The 22,466-nt window shown below is 39.4% G+C and overlaps 2 protein-coding genes and 1 long non-coding RNA gene across 11 annotated transcripts in view; 1 reads left to right on the forward strand and 2 right to left on the reverse strand.

The window, feature by feature from the left end:
• unm_hu7910 (un-named hu7910) overlaps nt 1-7,531 on the reverse strand; it is a 57,124-nt gene extending 49,593 nt beyond the window's left edge. For 5 of the 9 annotated variants that reach the window (XM_044339196.1, XM_044339197.1, XM_044339198.1 and 2 more), the window contains exons 1-2: nt 1,996-2,661; nt 1,846-1,911 (exon numbers count right to left, since the gene is read on the reverse strand). In XM_044339196.1, coding sequence (XP_044195131.1) covers nt 1,846-1,911; nt 1,996-2,191 — 262 coding nt within the window. In that variant the 5' untranslated portion in view covers nt 2,192-2,661. Of the gene's footprint in view, nt 1-1,845; nt 1,912-1,995; nt 2,662-7,307 lie in introns of those variants that run through there. The other 4 variants (XM_044339195.1, XM_044339199.1, XM_044339201.1 and 1 more) reach the window with 4 other exon arrangements.
• A 7,687-nt stretch (nt 7,532-15,218) lies between these two features.
• LOC122972222 (sodium channel protein type 4 subunit alpha-like) overlaps nt 15,219-22,466 on the forward strand; it is a 245,265-nt gene continuing 238,017 nt past the window's right edge. Inside the window, exon 1 of the mRNA XM_044339139.1 lies at nt 15,219-16,320. The gene's annotated coding sequence lies outside the window, so the exon portion shown is untranslated. The remainder of the gene's footprint in view (nt 16,321-22,466) is intronic.
• On the reverse strand, nt 19,567-22,240 carry LOC122972311. The gene is made up of 2 exons (XR_006399719.1): nt 21,537-22,240; nt 19,567-19,968 (listed from the first exon to the last, which is right to left on the reverse strand). It is a non-coding gene; the product is annotated as an uncharacterized LOC122972311 (long non-coding RNA).

Consider the following 22,466-nt stretch of genomic DNA (forward strand, 5'->3'; position numbering starts at 1 on the left):
TAACTTCATCAAAGACGTTATCAAGGCTGTTAAACACCCGTATCAACATGTTTGGAAGCTTTTATTTAACTCGGGGTTCATTGTGATTGATTTTCTGTTTGTTTTAAGGAAAAAAAGGCTAAAATTCTTCCAGCTTCTTTAATTTTTCAGTCTTCCATGACAGCAGGGTTCAAAATGAACTTGTTTCCTCAGTGTCCCACAACCGTCCTGAATTCTACTGTCAAAGGCTCAACAACCATCGTCCCAAACTGAAGTTCTTTTTTTTTTCATTCTACATAATAAATATAGTTTATCAACTTTGTTTCAGTAACTTTCATCACTTCATTGACTCACTCTGGTCCATCATGGAAGTTCTGCTGGTTGTTTCCTTCACTTATAATCTGAAACTGAAACCACCCTGGATGTTTGGCCACAATCAGTTTTCATTATTCTTTTAATCATTGGATTAGTTACTGTTGTTTATTTCTAGCTGTCTGATCAATAAATGCATCACTGCAAACTGATTGGTACACAGTGATGGAAATTTACAAACACACACTCTGAACACATCTCATAGTAAATACTAATGACTGAGTTAATGCGTACATCATCTTCATCATTATCTCCTTTCTGTTAATATGTCGCTTTATTAAGTTTTAATATTTTTCCAGGTGAGAAAGTAACCGCTTAGATTCCCATTCCAAAAGGCCAAACAACCAATCAATTATTCAAGGAAATAATCCACAGAATAATTGATACTGAAAATAATCATTAGTTGCTACATTTATACTAGTGCTAGACAGGTTGAACGTGATGGTGTGGGCCTCATAGTACGTTGATGCATTGTAACTTAGACCACAGTCAAAGTTTGGACGAGCCTAAAAAGGATGTTGAGACGTCTACATTAAGCCGGCAAAATTCTAAAATGCTGTTTTTGAACAAAAACGACCTGCGTCCACTGCAGAAGTTTCAGCTTGTTTCTGCAAATATCTCCGTCTATATTAAAATACCAAAACTGGTCATTCTCCTCCTACTGGGCATGTGCAGAGGACAGATGAGCAAGTCAGCCACACAAAAACCAGCGAAGAAGAAATGGTATATTTTCTGTTTCCGCAGCATCTTCCTGACATTTAGTTTATTGCAGCAGATTCCAACAGTTTGAGCAGAGAAAGGTGGGTGATAGCAACGTTTAACTCTGAACAAGCTGTCAAAGTAGACAATAAAAAGAACAACACTCGCATCAAGAACTCCGCCATTGTCGTTGTTGCGTTTCTTCTTCTTCCTCTTCCAATGGAACGCCGTGCTACTGCTACCATCTCTACAAAGCTCCGTCCCTGCGGATTGCAGGGCTGACAGTCCTTCTTCAATTCAATTTAATAACAGTTCTTAAGACAAAAGGGACTTCCTGGTTTAGTTCCTGGTTCCAGAGTTCCTGGAACGTTTTGGTCAAAAAGAGGCTTTAGAAGAATGATGTTGATCAGTTCCACATGAAGAAGTCCAAAGAATTTCAGGGGAAAAAGAGCTTTGGTATCAGATTGTTACTCAGCCAAGTCAAACCGTGCCAAACCGGGAGTATCACTGGATCCATTCTCATGCAAGACTTTCTACAGCTACTTCACAATAAATAAAAGACTTTACTGCAGTGCTTTTACAGTAAAAACAGTCTTCATCCAATGAAAACAGCGATGTGTGGAGTTTGCAATAAAAACATGCTGCACACTGAACCAGGTCAAACCAAACCAACAAAACAAATCCAGGCCAATGAAAACTTCAGAAAATCAAGTTAATCTGGGTTAAAAACGAAGCCATGTATCGCTGAGCCCTCCCACTCATCCATGCCAAACCGAGCTCAAACACCTTTCCTACCTGTCTCCGAGACAGCAGGTGTCACCTCCTCCTGCGTCGGTGGGACCTCCTCCTGTGTAACGCCTCCTAACCGAGCCAAACCAGGCCAGATAAGAACCAAACCATAACTGAATCAAACCAGGTCAAACCCCATTCGTACACCAGTCCTACCTGTCTCCTGGAACACCTCCTCCTCTATCAGCGGCTCCTCCTCCTCCTCATACACCTCCTCTTCAACGTACACCACCTCCACCTCCTCTTCATCCTCCTCCTCCTCCTCCTCGGCACGGACCTCCTCTACAGGAACTGAGGAGGCGGAGGAGGAGGAGGGTGGGTAGGACGTGCCATAGTGGCGGTAGCGCTGCATGGGTTGTCTCAGGTCTCAGATTGGGAAAACTGCGGATAAATACTCCTGACCAGTGATACCAGTAGGTTACACACTAAACCACCATTAAAATAAATACAAATGTTTGCTTAAAATATGAAGTTTAGTGCTGGTGATGTTCAAGTAAAAGATAAAGCCAAAAAACAGAATGAAAAAAGAGGTAAACTCAGGAAATGACAACTCTATTTCGATATAAAACTTTTCAAAAATATTACAAAGTGCCTCAAGAAAACTATACAAAATAGCAGCTTCAAAAGCACCAGTAAAAAATCAATGAGGTAATGAAAAGAGATAAAAACAATCCGAAAGAACAAATTATTGATCATCCAAGAAGAAAAGCAGCGATCTAGGAGAATGTCAGAAAGCAAATGAGCTAATCAGGACAAAGAGAGAGAGAGAGCGCTCCTCCTCCTCCTCCTCTTCCTCCCAGCAGCACAGTGTTAGACACTAATGGGCTGCAGTCTACTGGTCATCCAGAACCTGATCCACACTATTATTAGAGCTGACAAACCCAGGGTTTGTGTGTGTGTGTGTATATATGTGTGTGTCAGATGCCAGAGAGGACAGAATAGCCCACTAAATAACCTTGACACTTGTTTGTTCACACACACACACACACACACACACACACACACACTCTTAACTGGGCTACAGCAGACTATGTTACGTCCACACTACGCCGGTTAAATTTGTAATTGCATCTTATTGTCTCTGTTTCATGCTGAAGGTCTTCAGAGTGTATAAATATTAAAACACCAGCTCTGTGTTTCATTGTGTACGGGGTAAAATTAAACATTTGTAAAATGATGACATCAGCTGCCCAGTGAAGGTCGGGGCCGTGCGGCAGTTAAGTTTAGAGCTGCAACGATTAGTCAATTAATCAATTAGCTGCCAACTATTTTCATAATCCATTAATCATTTGGAGCAGGGATGTCAAGTTTCGGTTGCTGACACCCATTAACTGTCAACTAACCAGGTCGTTTTTAAGTTGTGATGTAGCTTTTGTTTGTGCTCAGCAGTCGGTGGTCAGAGCTAGCTTGTCTGCCCTGGCTAGCTTGTTTTTTAGCTAATCCTTCTTCTCCTCAAGGTGTTTAGTCACAGTAGCTCTCGACTGCATGATGTACTCGGGTTCGAGGTACCAAACTAGCTCTTTCAATCTCTATATCACACTTACTCAATGTCACACTGATCGGCAGCATATCAGTCTCAATCATGCAACACACCAACCAGGTGATGGCCTCAGACCAGTGCTTTCTCCCCCGGCTAGCAGCAGCGTGATCTTTGGCGGTGACTGCGAGCCATCCTCAGACATGGCAGCCGGGTGCTTGTTCTTAATGTGGTGCAGCATGGTGCTAGTACTGTACTAGTCCAAATATAAGGCGACCCTGATAATAAGACGACCCCCCCCCCCCCCTCCTTATCATATGTGACAGTGGTATTTGGCAGCTTGACATATTCCGTTTCTGCAGTAGAGCTTTGGACTCGTCTTCACTCATCATGAATTTATTTCCTCCGTGGCAGAAAAACACGCTACACGATCCTTCAGAAACTCCTGCAAGTTAAACTGGACTAACCAAACACTTTTAGTGCTGACTGACTCTAACACGCTCACTATAAAGAGACTTTAAGGCACTCGCTAAACTAGCAACATTAAGGCTACAAACAACCCATAATGCATCACTCTGTGGAGGAGCTGGTTTTGCACCAGTACTTTATTCATTCAAAAAGAACAACTGATGTTGTGAACACGTAATTATCTTGCTGTTAGCGTAGTGTGTATGCAAATTAACCTATAGACAGACATGCGTAACCAGTCCAAAATATTTGTGGCGGTTAACCGATTAACAGTTAACCATTGACATCCCTAACTAGGGTCATTCTTTTTAGAAAAGAAAAATTCAAGTTCTGGTTCCAGTTTCTCAAATGTGACTATTTTCGGGTTTCTTTAGTCGTCTATAATAGTAAGCTGAATATCTTTGGGTTGTGGACTATTGGTTGGGACACTAGAAGACATCTGAGGACGTCATCTTGGGCTTTGGGAAACAATGATTGATATTTTTCACCATTTTCTGATATTTTATAGACCAAACAACTAATCAATTACTCAAGAAAATAATCAACAGATTAATCCATAATGAAAATAATTGTTAGTTGCAACCCTAATAAAGTTGAATAGATCTGCAATGATTAGTCAATTAATCGCTAAACAGAAAATTAATTGTCAACTTTTTTCATAAATTTGTTATTTTCTAAAGTAAATGTGCCAAATATTTGCTGGTTTCAGCTTCTCAAATATGAGGATTTGATGCTTTTTTGGAATATATGATATTAAACTGATTATTTTGGTTGGACAAACAAGAGTTCTGACAACTGGTAGACTAAACAATTACTCAAGAAAATGATTAATTTTGAAATCAATATTGAGAATAATTGTTAGTTGTAGCCCTTGTTGAAAAGAAAACCTTTAGACGCCTCTAACTTATCATTTTAAATGTCAGAACCATGACATAATGATTTTTTTTTCAGCTGGTTAACGTGTCTTATTTATGAGCCGTAATTAAATCACTGTTTCCTGCTTGTTCCGTTGACTGACAACAGAAACAGGAAAATATGTAAATGTGAATATTGTGAATTGAGCTGCTTTAAAACACAGTGAGGGTCTGAACTGAACAGACTGACACTCAGCAGAGTAACAGACTGCCTGTAGCTGCCCAGTCAAAGTTAAAAAGACAACTTCCTCTCATCCAACTGTCCCACTCTTTACCAGATGTTGGCTGTGATGCAGTTTTGTGGTTTGTCAACTGAAAAGAGGACGAATAAGAAGAGAAACACAGAAACAACCTAGAAATGCTATGTGGACACGAGTAATTTTCACAAGAAAGTGAAGAGAATGCCTCAGAATACTTTACTAGTAATACCTATTTCTACAAAACCCTTTATTCAATAAAAGCAGCCAAACTTCTTAAGTCTACAAACATTTCCATAACACAATCTAACATGTTCATACAGTATGAAATAGGTGAAATGATTCATTTAATCAGGAAAGAGAAGAAAATCTAACCCAAGAAATGAGGACTAATACTTCAGGCACCATTCAGCCTTAAAGTCACTGATGATGATTATGTGTGAATCACCGTCTGACTCTATTAAAATCTGCACATGACAGCGCGTGGTGTTTGCAGGCAGAACACTGGTTATTTTGCATGGTATTCTTTGCTGCACCTTGTTCCTGCTGTAACAGTTGTTGCATGTGTTGTTGCTAACGAGCAAATAAGAGCAGTGGGTGAAAAATACCCTTTTTTGAGGCCAGTTACAACATAAGTTTCACTTTTAGTCACTATAAGTTTGTACAACCTGGCTTTGTGTTGGCAGGACACAAGCTGGCTGTTGTATTTGCATTCCCATACGTACAGAAAGTAGGTCAGAATAGAGGTTCATTTCTATCTCGTGTTGTGAGTTTCTGTCTTGACACACACAAAGCTGTGTTTACATTCAGCCATCTAAATGCAAAGCACTAATGTTAGTGGTAATTAATGCTAACATAGTTGGGAATAACAGTAATCGAGAGACTGAGAAGAGGAAGGAACTCTGCTGATCATGAGTGAAAGGAATCAAGTGATGAATAAGAAGATTAAATAGATGCGATAATAAGATTTTGGTGCTAATATCACAGCACATCTCAGAGTGTCACAGAAATGAAGTATGATAAGTTCACTGAACTCACTAAAGACCACAAAAAACACACTTACAATAACAGAAATATATATAGTTTTTCATTATACTGATCAATTATCATGATATGACCATGTAATGAATGTGGAATAACCTGAAAGCTTTATATGAGGCTTAAAATAAACAGGGTCAGTAAAGTGGGTTTACATCAGTTTGTTCTCGATTTCATCCCCAACTCTGCATTTTAAAAACATACAAATAACGAAGATCATCAACCATGAACTGCTGAGTGTCTGTTGAAATGTTAATAGTAGGTTAGCTTCTGTTAGCAGGCTATCACCTAAAGCATCAAGGACCCCTAGACTGACACAAAATAGACCACAGACCCCCATTTGATCAGATTTTGTCCCAGGGTTCCCCATCTGAGAGGAGTTTTGCTTTAAGATGTGTATGAACCCCATGAGCATTATTTTTGGATGGAGCCCCCTCAAGGACCACTGGGGGTCCATCCATGTCCATCCATCCATCCATCTAAATGACCAAGTTATGAATGTTTAATAACCTGAAAGCTTTATGTGAGGCTTATAAATGTGTAAACAAGGGCAGTAAAGTGGGTTTACATGAGTTCATCCTTGACCCTTCGGTTTAAAAACATGCAAATAATCACAGAACATGAACTGCTGAGTGTCTGTTGAAAAGTTAATAGCTTGTTAGCTGCTGTTAGCAGGCTATATGACCTATGGTAGCTGAGGTAGCTTAGCGTCATTTACTGGGCCACTTACATGCCACCACTGGACCAGTAAGCTAGCGGTCACACAGAGCATCACTTGATTTAAACTTAACACATAAATAGTCAGTTTGATAGCTGAAGTCCTCTAAATTCAGTATATTCTGACAGCTAGCAAGCAAAAAAATGACTAAACCAGCCCCGTTTTCTTGTATCGCGAGAACGTCAAACCAGACTCTATTCAAATCTCTTACAGTTTTATAAACTCTTGTTTAATAGCAAAGTAAACACCAAAGAAAACACGAATTGTGACATTTGCACGAAGCTTTATAAACCACTACTCAGTTCGGCGTAGGTTATATTCGTAAAACTGGGTTAACTTGAATAAAATGTTGAGTTTTACTGCGGGTTCACGCTGCTCCTTCACGCCCGGCGGGAGGCTCCTCTGCCCGGGGAAGGACTGTGGGAACCGCGGGGCGAAACAACCGTGAAAGGTGGAGTGTGTTGCATCTTGTGTCAGTATGCTATAGCCGTATTGAACAATGTATTCTAACGATTCCTGCCAGCATCTCCCGTGTTATTCTACCGTATGTGCATATTTACCGACAGGACAAACAACTTTAAACTGCAGGATATGAATTGGGAATATGTACAGAGGACATGCAGGCGCGTCCAATGTAGCAGGAAAAGGGTACTGACCTTTTTTGGAGTGGGTTTTGGGATTTTTTCTCTGGGCCATCGCTTCGTAAATTCACCAGTGCGGGTTCGTCTGTTAAGAAGCGACCAACTAACAAGCTAAATTAGCTGTAAATGTGTGAAAAAACATGAACTAAATCAACGTTCCTGGTCGGTTTCTGCGCTCCGCTCTCATTGATGAAGCTCCGAGTTCACCCCCCAAAAATCACGTCTTTTACTTGGATACCAGTAAAGCCAAAGTCCATGGTAACGGTGATTGATTACACCTTCCGCCAATCAGAGCCAGGGAACTAGCTCGTAGGCGGGATCTAAGGCGGGCTCTTATCATTTTGGACCAATCACGTCGCGGTGCAGCTTCCCAGCGTCGTAACTCTCCTTGGAAAGCAGCAAAAACGTGGCAGACAAGGAAAAGGAGTTTTAAACATCTGGGGCGGAGAGAGCATACGTGACATAAACCGAGATCAGTATTATAATTTAAAAATACTTTATTACTATATGTCATGCCTAATAGAGGAGGTTTTAATGGAAATGACAACAACAACATAGTGCATAATTAAAAGTTAAGAACAATGACATCGCAGTGCACAAAAACACTTTCTCCCATCAATTGTTAAGGTAAGGATAAAGCCTTTATCAAAATTATTACATAGCCTATGTAGCTCCTTCTTCATGTACTACATACAGTCATTATTACCATCATCCTCCGGGTCACCATTATAGAATTAATCATCATCATCACCATCTTTTATCAGACGGATGATGTGTAAAGTGAGAAGCTCCCCCTACTGTATTTTAATATTAAGTGCATGCTCGGTATTTAAATCCCATATTGGACATATTGAATATTATACTTAAGTTTGCATGTATCCTTTTCCACCTGCATATATCTATTATCTCTACTAGATATCAGAAAACAGAAATTAAAGTTAAATTATTTAGAGGTTTTCTAAATGGACCTAAGATCCAGATTTGAGTTGAGTTGACAACATACTAATAATAAAACCATAATCATAAGAACATTTTAAAATACACAGAGTACCATAAAGCAAAAGATAAGCTGGAAAGATATTAAGTGTGGTACCTCTGCAATTCAGAGGTTAAATAACCTAAACATATTCAAGTCAAGTCAAGTCAGTTTTTATTACTATAGTCCAATATCACAAATGACAAATTTGCCTCAGTGGGCTTTACAATCTGTACAGCAATACAACATCCTCTGCCCTCAGACTCTTGATTTAAATAAGAAAAAAAAACCCTAAAAACTCTTTAACAGGGAAAAATGGAGGAAACCTCAGAAAGAGCAACAGAGGAGGTTTCCTCTCCCAGGATGGACATAAAATAGATGTTGTGTGTACAGAAAGACCAGAGAAGAAAAAAATATGCAAATCATAAATATTTAAAAAGACAACCAACTAAAAAAAATGTGTCAAAACTTTATCATTCAAGAGTTGAATAATCTCAGGTGATGTACTTCTTTTAAAACGCTCAGATTGAAAACAGACGTCTGCTGCTGGGTGAGAATCATCTCTAACAACATTCAGATCCTTTTGGTGAAACCGAACTTTATAAACTGGAGAGCGATGGGACGGAGCGGCCAGTAAATTATAATACAGTCTCAAATTTAACTAAAAATATATTTGTTTCAGCATCAGTCAGGACATCAAACTGACAGAGAAACTTTACACATTTTCTTACAACAGGTGTGTAAAACTTTTACGGTTGTGCTTTCCTACATCAGGTTTGTAGAGACTGTAGTGCCAAGACATTTATACTCTCACATTTGGTTATTTCAGGAGGCAGTTTCCCATCCTCACCTGTCCTGAAATCTATGAGATGGTGACTTTGGGGACTCTGGTGATGATGAGATCAGTCATAACTGTTTACACTTTCAAAAGCCTCATAAATTAGTTACGAACTATGTGTGTGTGTGTACATACATTTCAATGTAAAGCACATTGAGTTCCTTGTAGTAAAGTTTGCTTCATACATACATTTGCCTGCAGGCCTTATATTGAAAGACAGTGAAAGACAAAATTGGAAGCAGACAGACATCTACAGATAAATAAAGACGGGTGAATGCACAGGTGTCTCACATCTGCAAAACACAACTTAAAAAGAAAACTTAAAATAAAGTTGAAACTGGTTCAATGAGACATGTATAACTACATGTTTTTGATCTACTATCACGTATCATCCTCTCAGGGAAAATATTTCAAAACTTCCTAATTAAATATGAAATAAATTGATTTCAAGGCTGTTTTACAGACACTTTCAGACTCTGAAACCTACATGAAACCTGTTTGGTAACCATGGCGATGTGAAATAAAGATCAGTCTTGCACCACTGAAACTGAGATATTTATAGGAAACCTGTAAGAAAAGTGTAGAAATGTAGAAAAATCATATTTTAGACATGAGAGATTTAAAATGATGTAGAGAGAAATGATTGCAGTTACATCCTGAAACTGACGGAGGGCGCTGTAGTACAACATTTAACAGAACATCCCAGTCTGACATGAACATTTATTCATCTATCAGGCTGAATTTGTACAGTATCACCGATGTTTAACCCTGTGAATAAAATATCTGAATTCTTCGACTTCCTCCTGCAAGAAAACTCAATTTCTCAGTTTATTTGATTGATTTTTCAGTTTTTATGCAGCCGGGAGGAAGAGAACGAGAGGAAGAACAAGCACAATAAACTACACACTGCAGACAACACCTGATATAAAGCACCAGAGAAAAGCAAAGTTATTCAGTATACCAGTAGAAAATGTGTCAAAAACATGAAATATAGCCTCCCAGTGTTCAATAAACTAATAAAGTGTCACTAACAGAGGTTCAGCAGCAGCTGTAGGATCGAACCCGTGACCTTTCAGTTTATGAGAAGGTCTAAACCTTATGTAAACCTCAGCTAAATTTAACCCGGGGACACATGAGGGGGACACATTAAAACAGGGTCAAAGCACATTATACGAAAGCATGACTATAAAATGTGTCTTCAGAGGTGATATAACGACACTCGAAGATCCTCAGGACTCACAGGATTACATTTTTTTAATAATATTTTGTTCAAATTAAAGTTTGATTGAAATATATAAATGGAACGACCTCCCGCAGAAGTTTCATATGAACTTCAAAAAGGTGAATTCATCACAGCTGCACTTTGATCTCCTGACATCTGACTACAAACCAGCCTGCCTGAAGCCTGTATTTTATTGTATGAAAAGTATGAAGAAAGCTTTTAAACATGTTTTAAATACTCTGCTTTGAATAATAATTGGTGTAAGTTGCATACCGGCCCCCTGATTGGCTCCAGACTAGCTGTGATGTCACAAATCCTGCTCATAGGTTCACCTGTTAAACTGAGATTTAAGGTGAGTTCAGCAGATGAATGAAAACAAACTGCACAGAGAAGAAGAAGAAGAAGAAGAAGAAGAAGAGGAAGAAGAAGAAGAAGAAGAAGAAGAAGAAGAAGAAAAAGAAGAAGAAGAAGATGTTTTTGAGTTGAGGAAGACTTTAAGTTTTCATGTTCTATATGCATGAACACTTATGTTTTGTTTTGTTTTGTTTTGTTTACATTAAAGTGAGTAAATCTAACTTTACCAGAAATAATATATAAGAAACATTTATGGCCCAAAACAGCTTAATAAGTAACCACAACAGGAATTCATAGATATATTTACGGCTGCAACTAACAATTTTATTTTCATTATCAATAAATCTACAGATTATTTTCTCGATTCATCATTTAGACTACGAGTTATCAGAAAATAGTGAAAAATATGTTATAATTTCCAACAACTCAAATGTCCTGTGTAGCGACTACTTTTCAAAAAAGTCCGCTAAGAGGTTGAGTAGGCTCCTATATGTGACACGTCCGTACAAAACCATCCTGAAGTCCAGATGATATTTTACTGATGTTTTATTTAAAAAATAAACAAAAATGAAAGAGTCTAACAAGCAGCTGTTGCACAAAAAATATACAAAGAAATGCAAACTGAAAATAAAGTGATAAACAGATGATGGTGACAGAGCTCCACCAACTCCACAAAACTCCCACCACCACCTGAGTGAACAGGTTAAATAATAGGAAACCACACCCATGTGTCAAGCAACGTAAGTGACGCAATATGTAACGCCCAGGTCAATATTTAAACAGAAATAACAACATATTTTGGCTCCTACATCCTGTTTTGTCTGACTGAGTGTCCAAAACCCAAAGTTATTCAGTTTACTGTGATATATGACACGTAAAATAAGTTGATCTTCAAATTTGAGAAGCTAAAACCAGAGAATTTATGTTTGAAAAGTGACTAAAATGATTAATCGATGATGAAAATAGTTGCTGATTAATTTTCTGTTGATTGACTGAGTGATTAATCATCGCAGCTGTAGATATAATGTGAAAAATGTGGCACTTTTTGTAGGATTTGGTACAAAAGTGTTGGGAATGCAGGTAATTGTTTGGATTTACCTGTTAGAAATATAACTGTACTGCTCTGTTTTACAGAAACATGACAATTTCTACAAGTTGCTATAAATAAACTTCAGGTACAAACGTATCTCGTCTAAGTCAACTTCAAACCGTCTGCAGATTCATACAAGAACTTTGGTGATCCTGTCACAGTCACAGGTACCATCATCCACCAGACTTCTTCCCTGTTTGTTATACTGGGCTGAGTGGGAGGAGGCTTTTATACAGGACACTGAAGTTTGCTTTCGCTCTGGTTGTGAAATGTGACTGAAGAATTTGACATCTGTTTGTATGTCTGAGGAGCTGCGTCATCATGAGATTATTGTATAAGAGAGTTTGCAGGTCGTCTTCATGTATATTCTTTCAGGTTTATGTATGTCGGTCGATTATGATGAGGATTGTGTTTTCTGCTGCTCTGGGTTTTCCCTCCACACCTGTCCTGCTCCCGGTGTCTTCCTCAGCCAATCAGCTCCGTTCCTGTTCTCCTGTTCCACCTGCACCTCGTCCCCTCGTCAGTTTAGTTTGTATTTAACCCTCCTGTTGTCATCGGGTCAAATATTTCAAATGTTTTTATATCAGAAATATGGATTTCTTTCATCTAATTGCCTGAAAATCACATGGATGGTTTCATATCACACACTTTGCAAGGAACTACTCACTACTTTCATTGAATTTTAGGTGTTTTATTAAAATTTATAGCATCTGTGGACTTTTGTTCTCCCCGAGTCAAAATTGACCCGGGAGGACAAAGGTTGCATGGTCGACAGGAAGACAACAGGAGGGTTTAGTCTTGTTCTGTTTGAATCTCCTGCTCCTCCTCTGACAGATGATATTGATGTTGAACTTGTCCAAAACTGATGATGTTCAACATCTTTTAAATTCCTGAGTTTATATATCAGAGCTTTCAGAGTTTCCTCATCAGTTAAAGTGTTACTTTTCCTCCCATCACTGTCTTTATCTGCTTTATCTAATTCTTATTTTATTTATTATTATTACATTGTCATTTTTTTCTTAATTCTAGTTTAACTTTTTTTCTAGTGTGCATTCGTCTCAAATTGTTTTACTGTTTAAATTTATTCTTATCAGCTTGTCAGTCATCTTTAACTTTCACTAACCTGTACAAAGAAAGGTGCCAAACATATCAAGTTTGATTGGTTGAGGAAGGACATGATTAATGACTGAAAGCAGACGATCAGGAAACACGTCTTTAGTAAACAGAGAGGAGAACGTGAGGCTTTCAGAGCAGAACTGTTAGAAACATGTTAGTGATCTTGGGTTTACTGCTGATTGTTGGGTTTAGATGGTGGATTGAGGCTTCACAGCCAGACTGACAGCTGTGTGTGTGCGTATGTGTGTGTGTTTTAATGAGCACACACACACACACTTGTCTTTTACACACAAGCACACAAGCCAAACACACACACACACAGTTCACTAATAAAGATCATGTGTCACATACCAGCCATGAACCATGCATTAACCCCTTCACACACACACACACACACACACACACACACACACACACACACACACACACACACACACACACACACACACACAAACATCCCGTCAGCTGAGAGATTCCTCATAAAAGCTCATTAATGTGTGAATAGTTTCATATATTGAATAAAAACAAAACCGAGTCTGGTATGTAGATTATTTTTCATTAAGTGCAAACAGAAAACTGTTTAACGAGTTTAAATCTACAGAAAACAGACGGCGCGGTAATAATTATGACAACACACTCCGATAAAGAGAAGTTACTGTTCTTTTATTGCCACAATTATTAAAATAACCGATATCGAACACAAGGGGGAGACTCTTGTACATCTCACAGTATGGACTGGACACAGCGGCATGATGGGAAATAATTGATCATGGTGGGAGGAGGACAGCAGACTGAAAAACAGACAACAGAAGAAGATGCTGCTGTAGTCAAACTGTATGTTTTTACATGCATTTCATGTAAAATGTGTTTTCAAATGGAGAAAAGTGTATATAGATTTCCACTTTATTATCCTCAGACATTATGTCTAAATTATTGAACATCTTTCAGATAGAAGTTTATGTTTTTCTGCTATATTAACTTTAGGAAACTTAATCATGACGTCATCCGGAGATGTTAAACAGTCTTCACAACTTAGTTTTCTCGTTATTTGGGGAATTTAACACCCTGTTTCTTCTTCTGCGTGTCATTTTTACTGTGTTCAGGATCAACTCTGTGATACTTCTTTCAATGTTTTCACTCAAACTGAAACTTTTCTCAGCGTTTCCATTTTAACTGCTATTTCAGCTTCTGTCAGTATTTGTATTTAAAGGAAAGAGCGGTCTTTGCTCACCTGTAGACTGACAATGTGTTCAGGCTTCACAAGTCTGTATAAACTGCAGGGAAACAAACACTTACAATAAAATCAGCCAACAATCTAATAGGAGGAGAAAATCCATCAATAAAGTTTCCCACATATTCATCAATAGACAATAATATAAATGATCATTTAGTGCCAAACGCTGATGTGAACAAGGGAGAAATCACAATAATTCACCATAAATATACAAAAATAGTAATAATAAACACATTTTAAAAAGTATAATCCACAACACTAACCAATCAATACACACCTAAATATAATCATAATAAGATCGAAGTAAGTGCAAAGTCAGTGTACATAGAAATAGATTCAAAACTGTCAAAAAGTGAGTTAATTAACTGGATACATAATAGTATTTATATGTCAACACCACTTCAACTCTGTATTTCAGCAGCGAGCACAGAAAATCACGTCTCTTCATTCAGTGTTATCAACAAAATATTGAACACTATGTGGTAAAAAGATCAAACCTACATGTGCTGGTTTCAGGTAGTTCACCAGATGTTGGCAGCTGGCTGCAGGGATTTCCTCCCATTCAGCTATGAGAGCATCAATGAGGTCCAACAGTTCATATCATTGACTGTATATAATTATATATTCATATACAGTCAGTGGTTCATATCACTGGTGTTAGATGAGGTTGAGTTCAGCTCTTCTACACTAAACTGGGAAAAACAGTTTTATTTATGGAGCTTCTGTTGAGACCAAGTTGGAAGAACACAGTTTAAAATATGATGGAGCATAAAGATTTCACTTAACTGGACTTTAAACACATTAAAGAGAAAACACGTATTTCCAACATGGTCCCAAGATATTAACATGTTTAAAACAAATGTGAACAGTCTGGAAGCAGAGAAACTGATTTAATGTGAAGTAAAGGTGATCAATACATTAAAAATGTGTGTGTGTGTGTGTGTGTGTGTGTGTGTGTGTGTGTGTGTGTGTGTGTGTGTGTGTTGGTGTTCAGACTTGGTTTTAGGGGTTGAGGGATGCATGATGTCCTCACAACTATAGAAAGACAAAAATAATCATATATGGACAATAACATGTTTAAAATGTTTAGCCAGTATATCCTCCTGTAGAACTGCTGTAAGTCTCTTCATCTTCATGTGTCTGTATGTTCTTGTTACTCTGGGCTTTTGCGTGTGTGTGTTCCCTTTTTTCTCCCCATGGTCGCGTGCACGTGCGTGTGTGCGCGTGTCCTCGGTCACTTCAGTGCGAGACAAACGGGACTTCGGGCGTAACCTCGCGATACTCCCCATCCTCTCTCTCTCTCTCTCTCTCTTCTCTCCTCTCTCTTCTCTCTCCCTCCTCTCTCTCCCTCCTCTCTCTCTCCCTCCTCTCTCTCTCTCTCCATCCGCGTCCAGGGGGCGATCAAGCAGCGGGGATGATGGGAGTCGGACCGGTCAGCCCTACCAGCCTACCGACCTACCGACGCACCGAAACGCAGCACAACACTCCGGTCTGACGGCAAAACTTCACACTTTTCCACCTTCAAATAATTTCTCCAAAAAAAGAAAAAAAAAGCAAAAGCAAAAGCAACAGCTGGAGCTGCAGGAGGGGACTTTCACTGTGGAGGTTTATTCTTGTTAATTATCACACCTGAAAAGGATGAGAAGAAATTTTAAAAAAATCCATTTTCCCTGAGCTGGAGGAGTGTGTTTTTTCGGAATTAAAGGAAGCTGAAGCCGCTCCTGGAGGATTAAAGCGGCTGAAGTTGGGAAGATGCCGGAGGAAGCGGAGCAGACGGAGTGAAGCAGCCCCGGTGCGCACTTTCCCCTCCCCGGCTGGACTGAAGCGCGACAGTCCGCTCCTCTGACGCTGCTGGAGGGACACTTCTGCGCTCCTGCCTCTTCTCATTCATTTCATCATCATCATCATCACCTTGCGTGGATTTAAAACAAACAAACAAAAAAAAAACAGCCTTCATCCTCTCCTTTCTCCTCTTCCTCCTCTTCTTGCTCCTTCACATTGAGATATTTTTTACTCCAAACACTTTTTTTTTTGTTGTTTCTTGGCGCTGCGCGGAGTTTTTTCGCTCATGGATCGGCCACTTTGCGCCTCCTCTCCGGATGGGATTTGGCAGCTGTGAGCGGGACGCGGCGGACCGGTGATGGTGTGACAGAAAGCGAGATTTAAAACCCGCAGTTTTTAACGCAGGAGTTTCACATGTGAGTACTTTTTTTTTTTCTTTGTTAGAGAATTATCATGTTTCTTAATGGGGAGGGGGGTGAACTCTGACCTTTTAGAGCCAGTTGATCCTGACAAGACAAAACACCTGCGACACTGAGCAAAATCACTTCTGTCACGGAGAATATTTCATTTTTAAAATTGATTTCCTTTGTGAAAATATCCATAAGAAAACTTTCATCAGTTTCACTCCACACTCAGACATGTTTGGATGAATTTTTGGGGGATAAAACCAAATTTAAAATGCGTATTTCTGCGCACAGATTCCCTAAATGTTGACTAAAACCAACACATTTCCAGAGTTGATTTCTTTTAAAAGACTCTGCTGTCACCTGATTGAACTCTCCGTGTCATTAACAATTTTTTGATATATTGATTGTTATTTTTTTTGGATGACGCAGCCTCAGATCGGTCCTGAAAACACGCAGTTTAAAGTCAGTTTCAGCCGGCTCTTCATCCCTCCTCTTCATCCCTGTTATGAGCCACTTTCGCCCTCCAGAGACCCCGTTTCCTCTTGTTCCTATGCAACCCCGGCTCCTTATCAGCTGTGCCGAGCCGAGCCGAGCCGAGCCGTGCCACCACTTTCCATTAATTAACCGGCTCTGTTTATGTAAAGGGGTGGGAGATACATTTGGGGCTGATTGAGCTGCTGGTTGTCATATTTTGGCTTGTTTACCTCCAGAAATGTAATTTTCCGATAATATCTCCACTGCGACTAACAGTGCGTCAGTACAAACCTTTACGGACTGATATTTGACGTAATATCACCGTGAAACTGCTGTTACATTTCCAAAAAAAAAGTGCTTAAAGATATTTTTTATCGCACCTTCATCGTTCCTATAATATGCATAATGTTGGTTGTACTTGCTGTTATATTATAGAGGTTTTAAAGTGACTTTATAGTGCTGTAATTACTCTATATTGCATATGCTTCATATTACATTTATATAATATTCATATAATCCTGCACAGCATTGGAGAGTGTTTGTCTGGTGATCAGCAGGATGCATTATTATCACCTATGAAATCTCTAGTATTCCTATAATGTTATTATCGGGGGTTAGAATGTGTGTTTAAACACAGAAAAGTACTGTTTTGTGTTAATTTCATACATTTTTTGTTGTGGACGTGTTTTTTTTTTTTTATAGGTCCATCATATGAGGTCATGCTGTGCAGAGACTGTTCATGTAGAAATATTTATTATTTGTCTTTAGAGCTGCAACCATTAGTTGATTAATCAACTGACAGAAAATGAAACTGTAACTATTTTGATAACTGAATGATCGTTTTGAGTCTTTTTTTTTAAGAGAAAACGCCAAAATTCTCTTGATTCAGCTTCTTAAATGTGATTATTTTCTAGTTTCTTTAGTCCTTTATGATAGTAAACTGAATATCTTTAAGTTGTGGATTATTTTTTTGGGTCAAAACAAAATATTCCATGTTGCATTTTGGGCTTTTGGGAAACAGTGATGGACGTTTTTCCACCACCTCCTCATTGTGAAGATGTTGAGAGACAGATATAGAGGAAGTGATCAGTTAAACCTGAAACTGTGCTCGTTGGAGTCGCCTGTTGACCTTTGACCTTCCACCTTCTGGATGAATCCTTCACCGTCATGCAGCAGCAGAAACACATAACGACTCGACCAGTACTGATGACTCACGCGTGGAGTCTGATCAGTTTTATATATCAGCTGATCAGAAACATGATAAAACCTTGTAAAATGACAATGAGAGGAATGATCTTATTTATTTATTTATTTAATTTCAAACATTTTCATATTCCTCACATGTCTTAACACACGCTCTGCGTTCATATCGGCTCGAACATAAGATAAGAAATAAGATGAGAAGAAGATATAATCAGTGTCTCTTATATTCGAGTCATTATGGTAAAAAACATTCAAGTCAAACTAAACCTGTGCATCAGTTTTTTTATATAAATAAAAATATGCATGAAGTGAGTTTAGGTCTTTAATAACTTGATGAAATTTTAATGAATTATTTGAAAACCACCCACAGTTCATTGCATTACATCACGACCTCTGACCTTTTCACTTGCAGAGGCTCTACGAGGCGGTTACTGTAGGTAGGAGGCATGATGGGTGGCAAGGAGAGGAAGGAAGGAAGGAAGGACTAGAAGAAGGAAGGAATGAAAGAGGGGAGGTGGGTGAGGAAAGATAGGAAGGTAAAGGAAGTAAATCAGACGGTGGGATGATGGGATGTTATGTCAGCGATGATGCATTTTGCTCAACAACTTCCGGTGAAGCTGTTTCAGTCTGAAGGAGGCTGATGAAGATTGTTGTTGTTCATCTCAGTGCGTCCTTCCATCCTGTGATTCTATTGGCTGAAACGGTCAATTTAACACCACAAGTAAAACAAAAAAAAAAAAGAAGTGTTTTGCTTCTTTTCTGGATTTTAGTTCTGAGTCGATGCTGATAAATGTGACAGCGTTGTATCCCGATGAGTGCCTGCATAATGACGTCACCACTGTGTGCTCACATAGAAAACACTTGGTCGGCTTTATTTCTGTTTCTGCTGCTTAATCTTAAGTTAAACATTCAGTTCTCTGTTGGGTCTCGTCTCTTTGCCGTCCCGATTAGCAGGATGTCTCGACACAACTGATTGATTTTTGCTGCGGATTCATGAATTTCTTCAGAATGAAACATATTCCCATGAAGGACTGCAGGTATTTAAATGGAAATCTACAGGAATAAGGAATAAGATATATCAGGCTTTGATACACAGACAATACTTGTTAGTAGATCAGTTCACTGTTGGTTTGGATCCAAACATGAGATTTGTTGACAATAAGGAAAATATAGAGTAATATAGAGAGAGAGAGTACAAGTGATGGACAGTGTGCAAGATTGTTTCCTCTCCATATTATTATAATGAAACATTTAGAGGATTGTGGTGTTGTGGTGCACATGTTCATGTTCACATTGTGTTTTCTACAGTTATGGTTAAATCTGCCATAATTGCAATTTTTGCACAGATATGGAAAAACTCAAAGTTCTGTATCAAAACACGGAGTGTGCAAGAGAAACTCTGGATGTGTGACGTTGAGATTAGTTTCTGAGTATCTTAGCAGCTGACTTGCTGCAGATATACACTACTGGTCAATTTTTCTAGTTTTATTGAAATTAACATAGTTTAATGTGTCAATGACTCTGAAATTCAAACATAGAACCAATAAACAATTAGAGATACAAAAAAGAAATCATGCAAACAAAATTTAATCATCAAAGTTGCCACTTTTTGCAGATATAACAGTCAAACACACATTCTTTCTACAATGGAAATCAAATATTGTTGGGAAACAATATGGGAAGTTTGCACAAATGTGTTACACTATCAGGTTGCCTTCTGTCCAGTTCATCCCAGTCCAGCTGGATGTCTGTGCTGGTTCCATGATTTGCAGCCGACCGTCTTGTTCTTTTCTTCGAAGGTATTTCTGACACCTTGGAGGTTTGTTTTGGGTCATTAAGTCGCTGTAGGATGAATCCCTACTGCAGGATGCTGTGGTCGCCCTTTTGGTCAGTGTGCAAGTCACCAACTCTGGATCCAGCAAAAGAACCTCACGCTTCCTCCTCCATGCTTTTACACAGACAGAGTTAACATTGGGACACCTGTAGGAATGGATTGCATCAACTTTAAAGGCTTCATTTACTTCCATTGCTGCAGAAAATCTTTTTTATAACTCTGTTTTTCAGGGTTTTTTAAACCTCTGTTTTACTGCTTTACCTTTGTGCCATTTAAAGTTGTTCACTGGACTTGAACTGTTTAAATTTCTGGAAAAATAAGTGTGTTTCTGACAACTTTTGACTGGTGGTGTGTGTTCCGTTGTGGTCGGTACAGTCTGACATCATGCATGCGGTTACAGACTTTTAACAAACTTTAAGTCAGAAGAGGAGAGTGAAACTGTGATTTTCAGCTCGGTGTTAAGTAACTCTGCAACAAACAGCCTGTAGCGGCTGTGTCAACACCTCAACACCGCTCTGCTCCAACCCAACAACAGGTGTCCCAGCGCTGCACCGCCTGCCTCGCATGCATTACATTTGTGTGTGTGTGTGTGTGTGCATATATGTGTGTGTGTGTGTGTGTGACTACGTGAGATGTCTGAACCCGTATTTGGTGTTTTTGTGTGTCCGCTTGTGTGCAGGTAATGTATGTGTGTGTTCCTGTGTGTGCGTGCAGCTGAAAAGCCCCACACAGTGTTGTACTGTTTGTTCAGTGTTGGAGCAGCAGGCCTGACCTTTCCTGAGACAACACGAGCTGCTGTTTGACGGACGAGGCAGCGCTGTGGCTCTGTGCTCTGACATCAGTCCTGCAGGCTGGAACCAGCTTCCTGCTTATTATCCACAACCTTTGTGCAGTAAAGGCGCCGTATGAAACCTGAGCAGCTCTATAGCTTTTATCGCGGAGCTTAAAAATCCTCCTGAGCGCTGACAATCCACCTCTCAGCGTTTGCTTTGGATTCATTTCCTTTTTTGTGTTTCTGCAGTGTGTTTTCAAAGCCATTAACTCCCATGAAAGACACATGTTTGTGTCATATGCTGTGAAAGGTGAAAGACCGGTTTCTCAGAACATTATAAAGAAGCAAATGGTCCGCAGCTGTGACAAGAACTTTTCTAGGAACTGAGAAACCTTTAGAGGAACTCAGAAACATCACCTGTGCTTCATCCAGAGGAGCTGAGGTTTAGATTTAGTTCTGAGAAGCGTGGAGCGTAGGGATATCAGTTTCTATTAATTTTGCTTTCGACAGACTGACACCGATTAACCAGTAACTAACTGGTTAATTTTTAAGAAAAGTGTTGTTGTAGCTTTCGTTTGTGAGAGCTGCCCAGCAGTCGGTGGTCAGAGCTAGCTTGTCTGCCCTGGTTAGCTTGACTTTTAGCTCATTGTTTTTCTCCTCAAAGTGTTTTCAATACGTTTAGTCACAGTAGCTCTCGATGGCATAACATACTCGAGCTCGAGATACTGAACTAGCTCTTTCAAATCCCTCGCCCTCTACCACACTGACTGGCAGCATATTGGTCTCAGTCATTTGGCAGGCCAACTAGGTGATGGCCTAATAACAAAGTAACACCTACATTGTTATTACAGATAGACCGTAGGATTAGCAGGCTAGGCTAACAGGCTAAGCCTGTGAGACTTTATATCTGCATCATGAAGCACACAAACACTGTAAACACACCTGTCACCTGCCCAGCATGGTGCTGTTAAATGGGCTACGCACAGCACGGCACAGCTATGCTAATAATGCTAGCCATGCTAACTAGCTGCTAGCCACCGTGCAGGTTGGTAAAATGGAAGCATCATGTCTCTTTGTATCTGCGGGTTGGTGCTCCTATCAGTGGGCAGAGGAGGACGGGCTCCTGCTGTCATCCTCAGAGTGGGATCTCTTATATCAATTTAATGTAATTCATTTTTTTCATGCTAATCTGTGATTGACCAAAACATGTAAAATGACACTCCAATGGAGGACATCCTCCATAACCAATCAACAACCAGAATACAATATTGACATCACGTTGGTCCAATGACAGTTTCCAAATTTTATCTTTCATACAGAATAAATTATAACGTGCAAATTGACACCTACTTTTACACACATCAGATAGCTACTTGCAACGCAGCAGTTAGCTTGTTGTAGCAGCCCTGAAGGACTGTTGTTAAGTTAAAAGGAGAATGGATCTGGACTGGGGGGTGCAGGACAGCAGGACGCTGCTGGGGAATGGATGGAGAGCTCTGCTCTGCTGATGCAGCCTCGGGCATCGGGCTCGATCCACGGCTGCTGCTCTGAAGTGAACTCCTCTCAACAACAATAGAAAGTTAACAACATAATTTAAATGTAACAACCAAGAGAGTTAGCTTGTTTGTCATTGTTGCTAATGATATCAGACTGGTTAACCAGCAGCCACAAAGTTCTGTTAACTAACAAACAAGATGACCAACAGCCACAAGTGGACGTTATGACATGGATACGTCATCTCTATGACAAACAGAAGAAGACGTCAGATATCATGAGTCAGAGGCCCTGTTTACACCTGACATTGACATGCGTCTTCACGTGCTTCCTGAGTGACCACTTGTGATCTCACTTCCCCTCTCCATATGCAAATAA

This window comes from Thunnus albacares, chromosome 21, assembly GCF_914725855.1.
Source record: "Thunnus albacares chromosome 21, fThuAlb1.1, whole genome shotgun sequence".
Classification (NCBI taxonomy): Eukaryota; Metazoa; Chordata; class Actinopteri; order Scombriformes; family Scombridae; genus Thunnus; species Thunnus albacares.